Below are 21,781 nucleotides of genomic sequence, written 5' to 3' on the forward strand. Positions count from 1 at the left end.
CTAAATACAACATAAAAAATTCAATTCTAAAAAAAATGAATTTTTGTTGAATATTACAAAAATTTGAAAGAATTAAAGAAAATAGATTAATTAAAAAACTCAACGAATATGATAAAGATATGGCATTTTTTTTATTAAAGATTAGTTTGGAATAAAAAAATTCCAGATTTTTTTATTAAAGATTAATTTGGAATAAAAAATTTCAAATGAAGAGAAACAAATGTAATTAATTTTATGCAATGCAAGAAGATCTTCCAAACAAGAGAATAAAAGAGAAAAAAAGAGCAAAAAAAAAAGTTAAAAAAATATATAGCAATTTTCCGTTTTAATAATAACAGAAGAAAATAACAATATCAATCAATCATTAAAAAGAATATTTAAAAAATCATTCGAAAATAAGATATTTCTAATAAAAGACAAGATATTTCTAATAAGATATTTAAAAAAAAGATTAAAGAGTTCTTAGTTACAATAAGATATCAAAATTCAAGATCAAGTTTTTGATAGCATGAGGTTCATCATCATTCATCAATATGCAAAAAAACTTTTTTTTCAGCTAAAATATAATAATTATAGTAATTATAGTAAATAAAAAAAAAGAATTAGTTTTATTAAAAATAATTCTGTTCGAGAATTTTTAAATTTTCCATAATTAAAAAAAATCTAATTCTAATAAAACCCAAATGAATTTTCAAATTGAAAAAAGACAAAAATATTTCAGTCAAATGAATTCAAAACACATCTATTTGTAAAAGACCTCGCAATTCTCTGGATTAGATTTTAATGATTTGATTTCTGTTTTTAAGTATTTAACGATTAGATTTCTGATTTCTTTAACAATGTAACTGGTTATTAATCTTTTAGATATTACAAGTGAGTTTTCTTAAGAGATAATTAAAAGACGAAAAAATATTAATATATTCATAAGATATTTTTGGAGATCGATTCTAAAACTAAAATAAATATAAGAATAAATATATGAAAAATCGATTAAGGCTTATTTATTATATTACAAATAATTTATTCATATTGAACGAAATAAGAGAATACAATAATGATATAGTCAATATTAATTATAATTTAAAAAAAGCGATTTCATTTACAATTTCCATTTCGTATTGTGTAATATAAATTTTAATTATCTATAACAATAAATAAGTTTCAATTAATACTTGTGGATATTAATTTCTGTATTTGTTTCGGCCATTAGAATTAACCCAAAAATTCATGAATTTATTAATATCCTATATATAAAGTAATCGGAAAATTACATTTAGAATAATTTGCTATCTGAAAAGAGTTATATGGCATCAAAGTAAGTATCAAGATATTGGGGGGATGACAACGCATTTATAAAACTGAGATTCAAATGTTATGTATTTAAATCATATATCACAAAAATGAAGAGAACTATGAATAAATAATAATAATATATGTATATAGATGATGAATCATATATGTATATAAAACATATATGATTACTTAGCAAAAATAAGAAAAAAAAAGATTTATTAAAAATACAGTTAAATATAAAAATTGTGATAGAAATTTAAAAATGAGAAATTTATACAAAATGTTAATCAGAATTATCATTGGTAATTTTTTTTTATACATAATTAATTATATAGTATACAATTTAAAAAAATAAATGTAGAAACAATTTTTCTAATTTTTTGAAATCTTATAAGAATATGTTTGTTCCTATAGATTTTAAATAAGCATTGTCATATAACTTATAAATGTAAATAAAATGTTACAAATAATACAATCCTGTATATTCTATATAATAATTTACTGTAACTTGTTGAGATTAAATTTAAATTTTTGTTAAATGACAGATTATGTAATACATATATTCCATATTATATTAAATTAAAATTCTGAAACATCTAATTCTGAGAATATATAAATGTATATATTTAAAAATATATAAATTTATTTTTTCGTTGAGAGATTTCGCTATGTAAGCGACACTACTATATGATATTACTATGTATTCAACTAAACGCTCTCGCTTTATTATTTTAACAAAAATAACATATATGTTAAAAACAAATTTTATCTAATAAAATGCTTATAATTCTCTATTTAATTAAATCTTATTAAGGATGTATATATGAATTTTTTTTATTTAATGTTTAGATTGCTTAAAACCATACATATTTTGGATTGTATTATTTCAATTTTCTTTTAATAAATATTATTCCCATAGTTGGAAATATATTCTTACACATCCAAATAGATTTTTAAATCAGTTTTTTTTTAGAATTTCAAAATATTTGTCTAAATATATTTATCTTTTTTATTTTTATTTATTTTATTTATTTATTTTTTATATATTTTATTCCATATTAACTTTATATCTAGATGCATTTTAAATATTTTATCATATTTTTTTTTATGATATATTTTTATTATTTAATGGAAGTTTCTTCTTTTTTTAATATAAACGTAATACGATTGAATTTTTTTTAATTTTCTATTTTTTTGTATTTTGTACTTTATAAAGATTTCTAAATTTTTGACAGTATTGTTAAAACTTTGATAATAAAAATCGTCTAAATTCAAGTACTTGTTTAGACGATAGTTATTATTATATGACAACGTATACTATATATAGAATTGATCACATTGCAAAACTTCTATTTTTATTACAAAAATGTCCGAAATTATAAATTTTAATTAAAAATTCATCATATCAATTATATAGATTTATATTAGATTTAAATAAATAATAATAATAACTTGGAAGAAATTTTTTTCCTATTTTATATAACAATTTTCGTATCATATTTTGTTAAAGAATTTTTCAATATTAACAAATCGCAATGATATATTTATTTTTCTCTACGCTTGTAAAAATATTGTTGATTATTCTGCTCACTATTCTACTCTGTTATACATATAATATATTATTATATACATATAATATATACATATAATATTTTTTGTAAAAACCGAATTAATATGTATCAATTTTTTGTCTGCAATAATCAATCTGGATTTTTTTAAAATTTTAAGATCAGAATTATTAAATAAAATAAAAAAATTTCAAATTCATTTATAGTAATATAATATATCTTGTAGTATAATAGTAATAATATGTAGTATAATAGTATAATAATAATAAATCTTGTCCAAAATTATATAGTTATATAATTATAAATAAATATTTTTTCTGTAAATACAATATTTTTTTGTAATTTTTTGCTTCCGTTGTTTTTCTTAATCATAAATGATTATTGATATACATTTTATCTTTTGATAACTTTCTATAATATTTTCTATAATATTCCGAATATTTCGAATTTTCAAATAGAGAAAGATTAGTATATATTGAGTTCAATTATTATATTCTTTTAAGATTTTTTTTTTAATTTATTGATTTAAAATTTAGACTTCTTCTATTTTGCAATGTTCTTTGATTGTATCATTTCCTTTTAAATTTATTATAACTTATAGTAATTTTATAAAAATATATAGATAACTAATATACGTTATAATTTTAATATTTATAATATTTTAATTATAAAAAAATTTTTATAATTTGATGTTAATTATAAAAAAAAAATGAATTCAAATTTGTTTCTTAATAGAATATTTATCGTATTTTATGTAAATATATGCATTTAATTAACTTAATAAAATATTAAAAATTAATTTAATTTAATTAAATTTAGAATAATAAATTAGAATATTTATCGTATTTTATGTAAATATATGCATTTAATTAACTTAATAAAATATTAAAAATTAATTTAATTAATTTAATTTAATTAAATATTATAATAAAATATTAAAAATTAAATGAATCATAGATATTTTTCGTATTAGACTACTTAAAATATGTTACAAAACCAATTAGAAATCAGAATCAATATTAATTTTCTAAAAATATTATAAAATATATTTTATTATTAATTTTACTAATATTTTACTATTAATTTTTAAAATATCTGAACATTTTTGTGATGCGAAAAATAATTGTGATTTTATTTAATTTTCAATATTATTTTATTATATTAAAGTTAAATAAGTTGTACATATGTATAATAAATATTCTATCAATAAAATTTGAGATTATTTTTTTCATAATTAATTATAGAGATTTGATGAAGTTAAATAAGAATATATATAATGTATGAATATTTTTGAGAATTATTTATTTTTGTTTTATTGAATTATAGGAACAAAATATTTTTGATTGACTGTTATGTTAAGTTATTTTAAGAATTAAATTTTCTTCTTAAATTTATTTTTTAAAATAACTTTACAGCAATTTCTATTTCATTTAGTATTTTATATGTCATTACTATATAAACAATCGAAAAAAGGCTCTGATAAGATTCCTTAAAATAATAAATTTTGTTGAGTTTATTTTAAATTTGGCTCAATGTTCTCGTTGTTGTCTTTCTAGCATAAACTCAGAAATTATTAATGCTATTATTAAATGCTATATTATTAAAATAAAAAAAAAAATAAAAAAAAATAAACTTATTTATAAATATTATTAAAATTATTAAAATTTATATTATGAAAATGAAATTATAAATGAAATAATAAAAAATTGAAATGTAAATTGAAATTAAATTATTATTATTTTATATTATTAAAATATTGATTTTTATTAACAATTATTTCATATTAAATTTTTATTAGAATTTAAAATATATATATAAAATAATGAAAAAAATTTTTTTTATAAAAATTTAAAAATATTTTTAAATATTTTGAATTCATATTTTTTTTTAAGATGCATACTATCAGTATATAAAATTATTAAAAATTATTTCTTTCAAAATTGCTTTTTACATATACTTTATTAAGTTTAATTTTGATTATATTTTTATTTTATTAAATTAATTTCAAAGATTTATATTTCATAATTATATAAAAATGTTAAGCTTATCTTATTTTTTAATGCTTGTTTTTAAAATTATTTATCTGTCTAATAAAAAATTAAAAAATATTAAAATAAAAATTATTAAATAGAAAATAAATTTTCAACATGTTTTCATAATATTTTTCAAAAACTCTCAGGTTTATTATACCAATTATTTATTATAATTATAAATTGAAATTTAGTAATAAAGTGAATAAAAAGTTATAACTTATTTGTTATAAGATTCTATATCACATTTTTCAAAATTGCTTTTTACATATACATGAATGTATCAATATAACATATTATTGTTATTTATAAATATCATATATATTTTACAAACTTATAAAAATATATTTTTAAAAGATATAAAAATATATTATGTATTTAATTCAATTATTTTATTTTTGATATTAAATTTATTAAAATGATACAATTAAAAAATATGATAAAAAAATATTAGATTCAATACAATATATATTTTCTAAAATGTATTTCATAACTGGGTAATTCTAAATTTAAATAATAAAATAATTTTTTATATTTGAAAACAAATATAAGTTAGAAAAGATTTATTTAATATAATTCAATAAGTTTTTATATTAGAATGTTTTATAATATATAGGATGATAGCAATATTTAAAAATTTCAGATAATATTTTAGAATCTGATTTAATAATAATCTAGAAGAAATAAGAAAAGTTTACATAAACATATATTTCATTTTATTTTTATAAGATATAAAATATCTTAATAAATGATTTTTATTCATGATTATTTTTCTTGAGTGATTTCTATTAATCCATATTTTTACAAGAGATGCAATAAATGTGACTATTTATTTTAACACATACCTGCAATTTTGTGAATATTAATTAATAATTTTTCAATATCTCTTGATGTTTCTCGAATGTGAAACAGCTATTTCAGCTCATTAAGATATAAAATAAAAATAAAAGAAAAATATATGTGTATATAATCTTTTTTTTTATTCTACATATTGAAATATTGTCTATTGATATTATTAGACATTTTATATTCGATACAATTATTTCAAAAAATATTTTTGTAATAAATAATAAAATTCATTATGATTAATATTTATAGAATATATTTTAATTTTAAATCTTAAAAAATATACATGAAAATTGAAATTTAATTTTTAATAATATTCGTAATAAAAATCAGAATTATTGATAATTTATTGATTATGTGAAGATTATTAAGAATCATTTTATTCTCTATTAAAAAATTTCATAATTATTAATTTAATAACTTTAATAGCATATGGAAAATATTCTATAAATATATACAAAATGAATCAAATAAAATAGAATTCAAATATTTGCGTTTTTATATTATCTCAAGATAAAATTATATGATTTGAATCACACATAATAATGAAAAAAAACTTTTTTATTTTATTACATTCTATTTTAAGAATATATATTTTTTTAAATGGTATCATATATTTTTTATAATATTAAATAATAAATAATACTAAAAAATTTATTAAATATGATTTTGAATTTAAAATTAATTTAAGTGTTCTGTATATCAATCATTTCCGACGAAATTTTGATATAATTATTCTTTTTATATTTTCTAGAGTAATTGGTTTCTCGCAGTAAATATCATCTTTATTATTAATATTAAAAAGTATATATCTCTTTTCTTTAAAAAAAGAAAAAAAAAACATCTATGATCAAATTCTAAAGAAAATAATCTTGAAAAAAAATTTTTTTCATCATTATACGTAATTCTTCAAATCATGTAATTTTATCCTAAAAAGTTTTTGAATAATAATTAATGATAATGGAAATATTAATTTTAAGTGTTCTATTTTATCATAATTTATTCTGTGTAATACATAAATTTCTTGTATTTGTTTTTTTCTTCTTAAATCTTTTCATAACATATCATGTATGTTAAATATTTATATGTATAAACAAATCACAAAATTAATAGAAGAAAAATGCTTATGATAACAATAGCTTTTTATCTGTGTTTGAAAAACTGAAGATCATGCATTTATAAAATAACTTGTGCAAAAGATCAATTGTGCAAATGTTTAATAATTTATAAGAATAATCTTTATTTTGCAATTGTAATAGTTTAAAATAAAATAAACAACATATGATAAATATGAAAATCATAAAAATTATATATAATTTCCATCACATATACAGAGCATAAGTGAATGCATATGTAACAATTAATTTAACATTAATAATATTAATAATATATTAATTTAAAATATTAATATTATATTTTATTATTAAGTATTAAATACTATGTTTAATTATTATAATATATTAACTATGTGATTGTGATAGACTAATAGACATAATAGATATAATAAAATTTTACGATAAATTTTATCAAAGAAAAATATAAATAAAAATTCACAAAATATAATATCACTAATAGACATAACATAATAAATTTTATATGAAACAAAACTTAAAAATAATTCCACATTAAATTAATCAGATAAAAATTATTTTATATGTTTTATATATTTATTGAAATTATTTTGCATCCAAAACATTCGCATATTTTAAACTTGATATGTATGAATATGTATGATATGTACATTGAATATTTTCATTTTTTCTTTTTCTTTATAAAAATTATACATATTTACATATTTTTATTTAATAAAATAAAATTATATATATTTTTTTATGTATTCTTTATATTTTGTATTTTAATTACATTTAATTTAACTTGTTTAAAATATAATTTCTTTCTTTTGAAAAAAATATTATAATTGATACAAAACTAAATCAATTATAAAAACTACATCAATCAAAATAATAAAAAAAATTATGTTTCATATAATTTTAATAAAATCAAAATATTTTATCACATACATGATTAAAATACAATTACTTTATTAAACTAAAAGTTTATAAAAAAATTTTACATAAAAAATTTTTATTCTGTTTTTGATTTATCTATATTTATACGAAATGAAATATTTAAAACATCTGAATAAATCGTTCCTTTTTTATAATAGAAAAAAAAAAGTGAAATTAAATTTGCTTGATTTCAAAGAAAGATAATTTTTTTTTTAAATATAATGATGATTTTTTTATTTACATTCTAATAAAACATTTCAAAAAAATACAATAAATCAACAATTAAAAATAAATAATATACAATTGAAATTTATTTAAATTCACTGAAAAATAAATTATTTCAAAGTACTGATCAAAATTTCGTATTTTTTCTTATTACTAGTATATACTGCATTGACATGTAAATTTCGAATAAAAAATTTCTTTTTGCATCGTTTTTTATTATCCATGATTGCAAAATTTCTGTTATTTTAAAAAAATATTTAAGGATTTGATACGGAAAATCTTTCAGAATATAAATACTTATTTTCACAATTTTATGACATTTACATTAATTAAAAATTATATTTTCTTTTTGTATAATACAGGAATTTCTTATATATACTATTTTTAAAATTGAAGTATGGAATAAAAAAATAATTGAATATTAAATAATAGATTGAATAGATAAGAAAAAACAAAAAAAAAAAAAAATAGAAAGAGAAAAAGCAAAAAAAAAAAAAAAAAATATGTATATTCTTAAAATTAAAAACATCAAAAATAAAATCAAAAATAGTGGCAATTTTTTCAGAAAGTGCTCAAAAGAGAGATAATTATTTAGTAAATAATCAAAAGTTAAATCCGCTTTAATAGCAAAAGACTCAAGTATAAAATCTATATCATTTATCAATGATGGAAAAAATAACATAATGGATAGGTTATTAATTAATAAATACTTGAACTTAATCGATTCTACTCAATAATTTATTTTAAAATAAAATTTTAAAATTGTCGAGAATTTCTCAATTTTTTAATATTTAGTATTTTTTGTTTCCAATAATTAAATACTTTATTCCTATAGTATATCTTTTTCAAATGAAATTTATTGTATGTTCAAATTAAAAGAAATTTTTTATAGTAGAGTTAATTCTAAAATTGACAAATCATGAAAAAGAAAGTTAGATCTTGAAGTTTAATAAAACTGCAATCATTTATAAATAAAATAAAAAATATAGTTTTCATCATATAAATTAATGAAAGAAAATTTTTTTTTTATATTTTATAAAAAAAAAAATTTTATAGAGAAATAGAGAAAAAAAAGAATAGAAAAAAATATGACGCGATGAAATATTCAATATTAAAATTGAAAGATTAGACGAATCACTGAAAAATTCGCATGACATATAAATATTTATAAAAGAAAGATGAAAACTACATTATGATATTACTGAAATAAGAGAAATAAAATTTGTATAATATTTATATATATATGTTTATATATAAATTTATATATATGTTGATTTTTTTTATTAAAATTTATTCAGTGAAAATGATATAATTGAATCAAATTGAATTAAACAGATCAATGTTTATCTTTATCTTATTTGTATTCAATGTTTTTTTATTATAAAGACATTGTAATGAAATAATTGAAATTTATTATTCGAATAATGAAAATTCAATATTTGTATTTCTATTACAAATAATATTACACATTATCTATCACAAATATATAGGGAGATTGGAGAAGATTGATATATAGAAAAATTTGATACATTTTTATATTTTCCATTAAAAACAATATGTTAAAAACAAAACTCTTCAATATGAAATGTTCTGTATAGATATTAGATCAAGATTGTTTTAAGCAAATCTATTAATATAAAATTATTTTATTTAAAGAGATTCATTTTTATATTGAAAAATATAAGTTTTTACTTAATTTATACAAGGTTTTTATTAAATATTGATTTTTATGAAATATCATTAATTTTACTTTCGTTTTTTTCAGTTTAAGATTAAATATTATTAGAATTATTGTTTTAAAATTGGGAAAATATAAAATATATAATCAAATACGGTTTGATACATTGTATTATATAATAAAATAAATTATATTTATATAATAAATAATTTAATCTTGCATATTTCGTAATAGATATTCAGCAAACAAATTATGATGGAAATTTGTATTTTAATAAATATCATTTAAATAAAAGTCTAAAAATTCACTAATGATTTAAATAATGCTGTATTGAAAATTATTAATAAAAATAAATTAATAAAAATGTTTAAAAAATACAAAATCAATAAAATGATCTAACTAAATATATAAAACTATCTAAATATATAATTAAATATAATATAAAAATAATAAAAATATAATTTTTTATCCAAATTTCATAATATCACAAATATTTACACAGAAGAAAAATTAGTGCACTTAAATAAAATTATTGTGAGAATCAAAAGACAATATAGATATACATAAAGATAATATAGACATTATATAACAATGTTATTCATGAGAGATCTATGAAATTAAATCAATAATCATATTTATCCATATTTGTGTCATAAATAGTTTCAAGTTTGTTAACTTTGATTTGGATAATGTTTTGTAATCAAATATATGAAATATATGGAAGTGAAATATCATAAAAAATAATTATTAATATTGTTAAAAAACATATTCATATTGCTCATTATAAATCTTATATTAGAGCTAAATAGATAAAAAAGATTAAAATTTGCGAAAACTTATATGAATAATCTAATAAATTATAATAATAATAATTATTTTTAATGAGAGAAATTTAATATAAGTATCAGATATATATAAGATATAAGTATAAGTATCAGATGATAAAAATTAGTGTGAAAAAAGAAAGAAGAAGAATAAAACCAAAAGAATCTTCAATAGATAATAAAATATGGCAATAAAATATAGAAATAGCATGGATGACTGAAAACTTACATATAATGATATATCAGCATATATATTTAAATATTTTAAAAATTAAATGTAATATTGAAAAATTTGATATTTTGTTATTACTTTCAACAAAATCACAATTCGAAATATAAATCTTAATTAGTTAGGCTACTATATTATGACCCGTATGTATTAAAAACATCATTTCACTCATTGAATATTAATCTGATAACATTTGTGGACACAATTGAAGAATAAAATTAAAAATATAAATTTTTAAATAGAATTTTTAAATAGAATTAGAAAATATTAATAGAAGAATAGCATAAAATTAGTGAAACGATTACAAATTATCTAATTTTATCAATATTCAGAAAATAAAAGCAATTAATTATGCGAATAAATATTAATTATTCATTATATCTTATATTATTCATAAAAATATGATAATTATATAAATAGTTTTTTCTGTTATAAACTGTGGCATGCACTTCATGGCCAAACATGAAATGTTTAGGAATGAGAGAAAAGGAAAAGCCCCAAATATAAAATTTTAGCTTTGAGTTTTTAGTTTTTATAGTTTCCGAAATATTAATAAAAAACTTTTCTTACTTTTTTATTTATTTTTCAGATCTGTAAGAAAATAATCATATTTTTAAAGAACTTCTTCGGATATTATATTCAGCTTCACTATCAAAGAACATAATATTTTTTCATTGCTTCGCTGCTCATAATCATATATCATATTTCATATATTTAGTTTCATCGAGTATATATGTAACAGTGACTAATGTATTTTAGGAAAGAGTAAGATTAATAATCTTAATTATCGGTTAAAAGTAAAAATATGGTTTCTCGAGGAAGAAAAGTAGAAAGATCTAATCGAGAGTTGGATTTATAAGATTTTGAGAGGAAGAAATTCGATAGATCTGACATTTATTAAAAAAATCAATCTTCATTATTACTCACACATATATTATAAATTTGTTAAATAATTAGTAAAATAGAAGCATTTTAAAATCCACACTGCTTGATTCAAAAGATTGTAGATATTTATATAGTTCAAAGAATAAAAAGAGAATTAAATAATTTAAAGAAATTATTTATTATGTTGACATTTTTTTTTGTTAAATTATTAGCGGTTCTATAATTTAATTATGGATATATTAAAAAATATATTATAAATTAATAATTCAAAAAAATATATTGTTAAAAGCATGATAATTATAATATGGAACGTCATGGTTAATAAAAATTATGGTACAAAAGATAATTGTCGAAATATACTTAATGAAATATAAAAATGATTAAATGAAGACTGATATTGATCAATCAGAAAATAGACATATTGCTCTCTGTTCTTCTCGAGAATATTGTATTCTATAGTAAACTTATTACTTAACTAAAAATTATATTATAATTATATATAAATAATTCTAAATTAATATTAAATTATTGCATAATTTGCATAATTAATGCATAAATAAAATTATCATGAAAGAATAAAAGGCAGATAACATAACATTGGACATTGGTCAGAAGTGAGAGAATTTTTCTTGAGGAAGAAAAAGGGATTCCTCCATCTTCTGACACGAGTTTCCTTGGAAAAAAGTTCGTTTTTCACAAAATTGATGATTGATTTAGCAAAATGTTATTAAAGAATAATTAACAAAATAATATCGTTTTAGGAATTGCTGATAGAAGAAATACCAACAAATATATAAAGAATCTATATAAAGAAGCAGTGATAGAAAAAGTGGAAATCCAATGATGAGAAATAATAGATGAACGAATCGCTCGTTTCGAAGAGCAAATCCAGCGAATCAATGAATCACTGTTTTTTTTATATTTAATAATAATCCTAGAATATTTGAACGAATGAGAGAGATAACTGCCTTTCTAAATACTAAAAATTATATAACTATATTTGGATAGACAACTATTCTCGCTAATATTTTATTTTCAAACTCTCATTTATCAGCGTTCGCAAGTACAAGTCACATATCATTTAAATATGTGATAAAATATCATTTCATATTTTGATAGATTTTCATCTTAAAGAGAATTCATAATTCAAGATGATGATGTAGGCAAATGTGTGGGATGAGGTCACTAAGATTATGATTTGATTACTTCATTCAAAGAATTTGGCGCGAAGCATATTAATTTCTCGCCGATTGTTTTTCCAATTATTCAAAATCAAGTTCAATTAAATTCCTTTTTAGTTTATCCAAAAAATTTATTATCAAATTTAAATTATATTGTATTTCAAAATTGTCATCAGGGAAAAGAGGGATCGATCTTAACGTTAGCTGCCGAAATTGAAAGATCAAATGATTTTTGTTAATTATCTTTCAGAAACGTGGGATAAATTAAAAACCACATCTCAATTTGTTACAGCATTGATCAACGAAAAAATTAAAAAAATTTTTTTTTTAGAGGCTTCGTATCTGTAATGACTACTATTATTAGAGTTCTGAAGATGGAAGCTGTCCAGATTATATCTCGAGAACTAAAATACAAATCTATTTTTATTTTTGTATTACAAGATGAAAAAATAATAAGATAAAAAAAGCAAGAAAGAAACAATAAAATTACATGTTGCATATACAGCAAGAATTTCTAGAAAGATTGCTATAAAAAAAAGAAAAATCAGAAATCGATATAAAGAAGGAATCTCCGGCTTCGATTCCTATTATCCTCATTATATTGAAAATAAATCCATCTTTAAAGTTATTGATTGTCGAGGAAATATCGACAATAAAAAAATTAAAATAATTATTAATATGAGATTAGGTTTAAATCTATTAAAAACAGATCATGAAAATAGATTTTAATGTAGCGGATTTATGAATTGAAAATGTTTTTTTGGTTTCTAGAAAAAAATATTATATATATACAAAAATTATAGAAATTTAATTATATTTAAAATATAGAAATTATAATAATTTTTTATTAAAAATTAGAAATTTCAAGAGTAGAAAAGAGTTTCTATTTAGAATTTTTAATCAAATGAATAAAAGAGGATTGTTTTTTAGGTACTACTTTAAAAAACATAAATGTCAAATAGATATTTTAATTGGAAATGTTTATCAATGCAAAAAAATTATTTTCCAAAAAGAAAAAAAAGAAAAAAGAATTCAAAAACGAAGAGAAGAACAATGAATAAAAAAAAAATCCCTGAGTATTTATAGAAATTTTATAAACTTTATAAATCAATATTAAACTTCGTTTAATCGATATAATTTTGAATGACAATCGATGTTCCACACAATAGCTGTCATACTTGTAATATATAACTCATAAGAAGACTTGATTACACGGCCAAAAGTAAAGCGTGTAATTTTCTAATCACGATTCACTCATAATCTGCAGATAATCATAATTGAATTTTATTTCATTATATTCTCAAAAATTTGATGTATTAGTAAGAAATTATCATGATATTTAGTAATATAAAATTATAATTTATTGAATATAAAATTATATAAAAAAATCTTTTTTTATATAATTATAATATTTTTTGCATAAGAGTATTTTTTGCTAAAGAGTTATTTGCACTTCTATATAAAATTTGAATTATTGTGTATCACGTTGTTTTCGTTCTCCAAAATTAATCTAAAAATATTCTATCAATCTATTATTATTCTGTATATCTTGTACATATTTATATATTTTTTATAATTGTTACAACATTCGAAATTGATAAAAATTTTTGTAATAATTATTTTCTTCTATCTTTGTTTAATTTAATTTTTCATTTATTTTTAAAACTGATCATAGATTATATATATTATTTGTATATTTTATATTTATCAAAAAATTATAAAACTATAAATAATTTTAAAATTCATGTTTTATTATGCGATTGCTTTATCATTTATTATCATTTTATTTTTTACCCTAAAATCTATAATACAGTATATATATATATACATATATATTACATATATAATATATATATATATATATGTATATATAATATATATATATATATATATATATATATTATTCTATTAATTTTTTTCTTTGAGTTTATTTTTAATTATTTCATAAAATAAGATTTAATATATATGATTTAATTTATAATTAGATAGATATATGATAATTGCATAATATAAATACTAATATATTCATTTATATATATATATATATATATATATATATATATAGAAATATCGGTTAAACTTATTTATTAAGTTATAAGCAATTGAAGTTTGCAAATTTAAATAAAACGAAAAGAATGAAGTACAAATTTTAAATGCTTATAATTTAATAAATGTAATCTTAATCGATATTTGTATAAATTTAATGTTTATTTTAACTTCTAAAATCGATCTCTAAAAATATTCTGGAATTAACATCTTATAAATAAGTAAACATTAAACATAATAACAATTACTTGAAATAATTTTTCTATTTTATATATATTATTATAATAATATTATACATTTATTAAAGAGTCATATTGAAGCATCATATAAAAAGAATTTATATTGCATGCAAATCTTTTACATCTATAAAATGTTCTCAAGTATTCGTATTAATTATATTGTTAAATATAATATGAACAAAAATATAAAATATTTTACATATTTATATATTTCGTATATTTGAAACAAAAAAAATGTATATTTTAAATTTATAGATTCCATGTTATTTCTAAAAAAAATACAAATTTATAAAACAATAAAAGTTACAATAAAAATAAAATAAAAACAATAAAAAGTTGGAGAAAAAATATAAACATGAAACTTTGATCGATAAAATTAAAAAATATATTTTCTATTCTTATTTTCTTATACTCTAAATTTTCTTCAATAACTATTTGATTACAAATAAAAATAAATATAAAAACTTTTTATTTATGAATAATATTACTTTTATAAAAATAAATTTTCGCATTTTACAAATTATTTCGAAGAATATGAAGAAAACTAAAAGGTAAATTGTTGAAAAAGCAAGAATACATATTATACAAATTTAAAAAACGTTCGTATATAATATAACAAGGCAATATATGTCGTAATACAACAAAATATATTAAATGAAAAAATTATATTTCTATGATTTAAGGAAAGAAAAACTGTTTAAATCGATATTGATAACTGTGAGAAAACAAATAATTTCATATATCAAGCGTGTGAATAAACACATTAAGTAGATAAATAATTAAATAAATATGCACTTTATATTAAAGATGATGATTTCATTTTTTAGAAAAATAATGTTATCATCGCAAAAGTTATTTACAGCAATTCTTTAATTCAAAAGATATGAAAATTTTAAAATAACTAATTCATTCATCATCAATCTAATTATTAAAAATATTTTGTATAATTTAAGAAATATTTAAAGCAAGTAAAAAGCAACTCAATAACATTAATAAATTAAAAGAAAATATAATAAAAAAATTAAAATACATTATCTAAATAATAATAGAATATTGACACTTTTTTATGTACTCTTTATTATACGTTAACTCTTTTATTATATATCTTATAAGATTTGAAAATTTCATATACTCATTTTCATTATTATATGCAACATAAAATGTAATTTTTTTCTTTGAAATATACGAAATATATAAATAGATAGAATTATATTTTTATTCAATATTATACATGTAACTAAAAATGAATATTTTAAATTTTGAAATGAATTATTTAATGAAATAATTTTCAAAAACAGTATAGAAAAGTTTTTCTTGATATTTTTTGATTTTTAAAATCAAATCTAAAACTTCTTTTGTGTATATATATATAGTATTCTTCGTTAAACTAATTATGCAAATTTAATGATAGTTGAATTAAATGAAATTTAATGATTTTAAGTTCATGTTATGTATGATAACAGCTATCTAAATAATGATTCTATTTAAAAAAAAAATGCAAAAGAAGATCTTTTACAATTATTAGAAGCAATTTATTAGAATCTTTTAAAAATTTTTAAATAATTAATACATAAATTGTTTAATTTAAGATAAAAAGGTACATTTTTTTTTGCAATAATTGTAAACTTATAATATTTATATATTTCATTTTATATGTCTTAATTTATGCATAGCTAATAATAGAATTATTATTATCACTAAAACTAAGCAAACATAGAAATATAAGATAATAATATATCTTATACATAAATATTATATAAAAATTAATTAAAAAAATAATATAATAAATATAATATTATAAATAATATAATAAATATAATAAATATAATAAATATAATATTTTATATTTTATTTAATTTCAAAAAAATATTATCTAAAAAATAATCGAGCATATAAAATTATTTAGATAAAAAATTGTTTTTATATACAAAATATTAATTGAATATATTAATAAAATTACAACGAAAATATAATCTCTAATATAATTCTTAAATTATAAAACAATGAAAATATAAGAAAATAAATATCGGATAACTTTAATGTTAATTATAATTATAATTTTAACTTTTTAACTTCTAACTTTTGTAAAAAGATTGTTTGTAATTCAATATCAAAATATAATATGCATATATCAATTGATTAAAATATTAAAACATGAGGATATGCTTTCAAAGATTTAAATTAGATTAATTTAATGTGGAATAATTAAAGAAATTTTGATATTAAAGAAATAAAAATATAATTTTAAAGATGAGAAAAATTATAAAAAAAAAACTTATGCATAAAATATAAACATAGAATATGATAGTGACAAGCGTACCTTTATTCTAGATACAGCTTCTTCTGCTTGGCACATACGTGTAGATTTGGTGGGCTCTCCTTCACAAACAAGTTGAGTAGATCCCAGGTATCGCGCTCGAAACAACACTCCTTCAATTAAGACTGAAGAATCGTTGAGAAGAGCTGAAATATTCACAAAAATTTATCAATTAGACTTTATATGATTCATTATTCAAATTATTTATAAAATTATTTTATAAATTAATTTTATAAATATTATTTATAAAATTTATGTTTTATATTATAAATAGTAAAGAAATTTAAAAATTAAAATTTGAAGAAATTTAATCGAAGATATATGAATTGGAATAGATATACAGGATAGTTTATCAGATACTATTATCTAGATTTATCGTATATCTAGATTTTTATCGTTATTATTATCTATAAAAAATGTTTCATATGGAATTGAATAGCTTAAATTAAGATATATATATTTTGGTGATAATAATTCTTTTGTAAATGGAAAGATATAAAGGTCAGTAACATTTTTAATAGGATCACATATTTTTTATTATATATCAAAAAAAAAAAAAAATATTATATTATCAATTATAATTTGATATTTTCTTTTTATAAAAAAAATATATTAACGTATTTATATAATCTAAAATATGTCTAATCTAAAATATGTCCAATCATTAATTTAAGAGATATTTTAATTTGAAATTTGTAAAATTTACTTTATAAAAATCAAGAAATATGCGAAATGATATTCTACTATTCATGTTTCCTTTGGTTATACTAAGTTTCTTCTTTATAATTGTAATAAATTTTACAAATTTCAAATTAAAATATTCTAAATTAATAATTTTTATTTTTTATTTTAAATTTTCTTAATAGAAAATATCAGGTTATATCAAATGATGCAGTGAAAAAATATAATCTCATTTAAAAGAATATTAATGACTTTTATATATTCTCTATGCTAAAAAATTTCGTAATATTAGAGTATCTCTTTTTTTAAATTATTCAATTCTATTTAAAAAATTTTTTACTATCAATAATAAAATGATAATATTTGAGCCATCTTGTACAAATTTTTTTTTATTATTATTAATACAATAGAATCTCGATTATTCAAACTAATCTTTCAAAATCATAAAATAATCAACAAATAATAAACAATAATTTTACGAATAATTGGATGATTCACATGACTATATTATATGAAAAATTATAATTTTTTATATATTACTTTTTTTTTATTCATATTTATTCATATTGCATATATATATATATATATATATATATATATTTTAACGATTTTTGTCCTAATCTTTTTAAATTGCTAAATTGTAAAATTCTTGTCTAATACTTTTCAAATTTAATAATATTTTCGCGAAAATCTTTCTTGCTTCATACTAATAATTATCTCTAATGCAATGAATATTTCAGAATGCACGAGAATATCATTTAGGTATTATCTTTAGATATTATATTTTTCATTATTCTCTTCGTTTAGAAATCTTTCAATATTCTTTTCTTCAATATTCAATATTCAATATTCAATATTCTTTTCTTTCAATATTATTTTTTCAATAATTTTGTTCATTATTTATATTATTGTTCAAGCTATAACATTACTTTTATTATAATTTGTATATCTTAATATTTATATATCCATAAATTTTTATAAAAATAATCAGATAATTAAGGTTTAGATAATTGAGGTTCTACTATATATATACTTTATTTATATTGTTATATATATATAGTTATTATTACTTATATAACTATTGGCACTTACCGATTATATGCAGCAGGAATGCAGCAAATGAAAAACAAATTTTTTTAGATATTAATATCATGAATTAAGACGAATGAGTAGACGGAGTTTTCTTTAATAGACATTAGATATTTAATACTATATTAACAATATTTTTGAAACTAGCAGATAAAATAAGATCGTTAACTACAAAAAAACTAAAGAAGATTAAATGAAAAATATTAAGATTCTAACGTATTTTAATTATATATATAATATATATATCTGCATATATTATAAATAAATTGATCAATCTCTGTTTTATAAGAAATATATTGCATTGCAAACATAAACATAAAAATTATTCTATTTAACAAACTATAGTAAGTAAAATTACATATTGATTAAAATGTATTATTATATTTTGTATTATTGTTATTATTTTTATTTCTTTTGTAATATTGACTAATGAATATTCTACAAATATTTATTTTTCTTTAATGATTTGATTTATCTCCTGATTTCCAAAACTATCTCTATTATGATGTTATGAATGCTTTAAAATGCATGAAAATATTATATATTATTATATATATTATTATTATATAATTATATATTATTATATATTTGAAGATATATTGTTTTCTTCATTGCTCTCTTCTTATTACAAGAGAATAAAAATTTCAACTTTGTATCTTTGAATAGAAAAATTTTTTATATTCTGATTTTGATTATTATTGATATTTACTTATATTTATTTATATTATATATATTTATTTATATTTGATATTTACTTTATAATGAATATTCGAAAAAGAAATAAAAATTAAAATAAAAAAAAATCAAAAAGAATTGATTTCTACAATCAAGATTAATTTAATATCTCTATAATTAATTTTACAATTAGAAAAAATGAATAAAGATTAGATTTAATATTATAGATTTAAAACTATAAAAAATATACTTATAAATTTTATGACTAAACTACATTAATATATTTATGATCATTGTAAATTACATTGAAAATATTGAAAATCAAGATATAAATTGTGTCTTAATTTGAATATTTAATATTAAATGTTACTTTGTAACTTCTCAAAATTATATACCAAAATTTCATTATTTTTATTATTTATTCATTAATTTAAATAACTAATACAATAATATTAATTATTTTATTACTTTATTTTGATGTTTGTTAATTTATTTATATATATAGAATAGAAAATACATAATATTATTTTTTTCTATTCATTTAAAAAAATTCTAAATGTTTGGCAATAGAGATATCATTGTATTATTTAAATCTTAAATTTTAATTAATTGTATTAAAATAAATGATTTTTATTGAAATTTTAAATTATGTACTTAAGAAATATAATAAATTATATATTAAATATCAACACAAGATTATTATATGTAATATTTAATATTTAATATTACATGTATAATAGTAAAAATTTTAATTATATTAATATTAATAATTTAAATGAAAAAAATAATTATTTTCTTTTTAATAATATTTACTCTTTATGTATTTATGTATTTATATGATATATGTAACTATTTATATATGCAAATATTTTTTTCTAAAAATAATTAAAGAATTGTCTTATTCTTTCACTAATATGATATTAAAAATTATTTTGAGATAAATATTATAATATTATAAATATTATAATATATGAACAAAATGGATGAACTTCTTGAAACATACTTATTGAAACATATAGTCAACATTTCATACTAATTTAATATATTTTAATATTCAATACTAATTTCGTTCTGTCATTTAATATTAACGGATACAGATTTCCAAATAACATCAACTCTTTATACATTTTCTCATTTTTTGTGTTTATGTGTGTTTTTGTGTATTATTTTTTATTTTGTGTTTCTTATTTTCAATATTTCTTATATTGATAAATTTATTGATATTGATAAATTGATTCTTATATTGATTCTTATATTGATAAATTTGAATATAAGGAAGAATTTCTGATTAATAAATTGTCCTTTGTATATTCATATAGCTTCTTTTAAATATCAATTAATTTGATCATAAATAAAAATTGTTTCAATTTGTTCTTGCTTGGAATACTTCATTGTAAAATATTTATAGATATATTAATTATTCTTTTTCCAATAATACAATGAGATATAGATAAATTTATCTATTGTATGTTAATAAATAATTCATGATTTTTTGCTTCAACATTACTTTCTTACTTATAACATTATATAAGTTCATATATTTAATATCGTTTCAAAATTTTATTTTTTTCATGTTCAAGATTATTTTAATGTCATATGATCAAGTTTAAATGCATTTTAATATATATATATTTTATTTGACAATATAAAATATATATATATTACAATAAAAAATCAATGACGTAAAAAATTTTTTAGAAAATAATCATAAAGAAAAAAATAGTCTATATATTATTACGATATTCTTTTTCTAAAATCATTCAAACAGTGTTTGAAACTTTTTTCATATCATATCATATTGTTATTATATTAATAATTTTATAAATTTTGTGCAATAAATCCATAACATTAGCTGGTATATATATATGTATATATTCTTGCATTAAAAATTCATTTCCATGTTTTAATATTTATTTGGATAAATATAATTGAATGACACAATAATTTTATTTTTATTTTTTTTTTT

General features: G+C 16.8%; 1 protein-coding gene across 10 annotated transcripts in view; it reads right to left on the reverse strand.

Moving 5' to 3' along the window:
* The window catches only part of LOC122719288, a 118,990-nt gene that overhangs the window by 46,249 nt on the left and 50,960 nt on the right, over positions 1 to 21,781 (reverse strand). For 8 of the 10 annotated variants that reach the window (XM_043944976.1, XM_043944975.1, XM_043944973.1 and 5 more), the window contains exon 13: positions 17,374 to 17,516. In XM_043944976.1, the coding sequence (XP_043800911.1) occupies positions 17,374 to 17,516 (143 nt within the window). The remainder of the gene's footprint in view (positions 1 to 17,373; positions 17,517 to 21,781) is intronic. The other 2 variants (XM_043944974.1, XM_043944978.1) reach the window with 1 other exon arrangement.

The sequence above is a fragment of the Apis laboriosa genome, unplaced genomic scaffold (genome assembly GCF_014066325.1).
Source record: "Apis laboriosa isolate Shangri-la unplaced genomic scaffold, ASM1406632v1 scaffold71_cov137, whole genome shotgun sequence".
NCBI classification, from domain to species: domain Eukaryota; kingdom Metazoa; phylum Arthropoda; class Insecta; order Hymenoptera; family Apidae; genus Apis; species Apis laboriosa.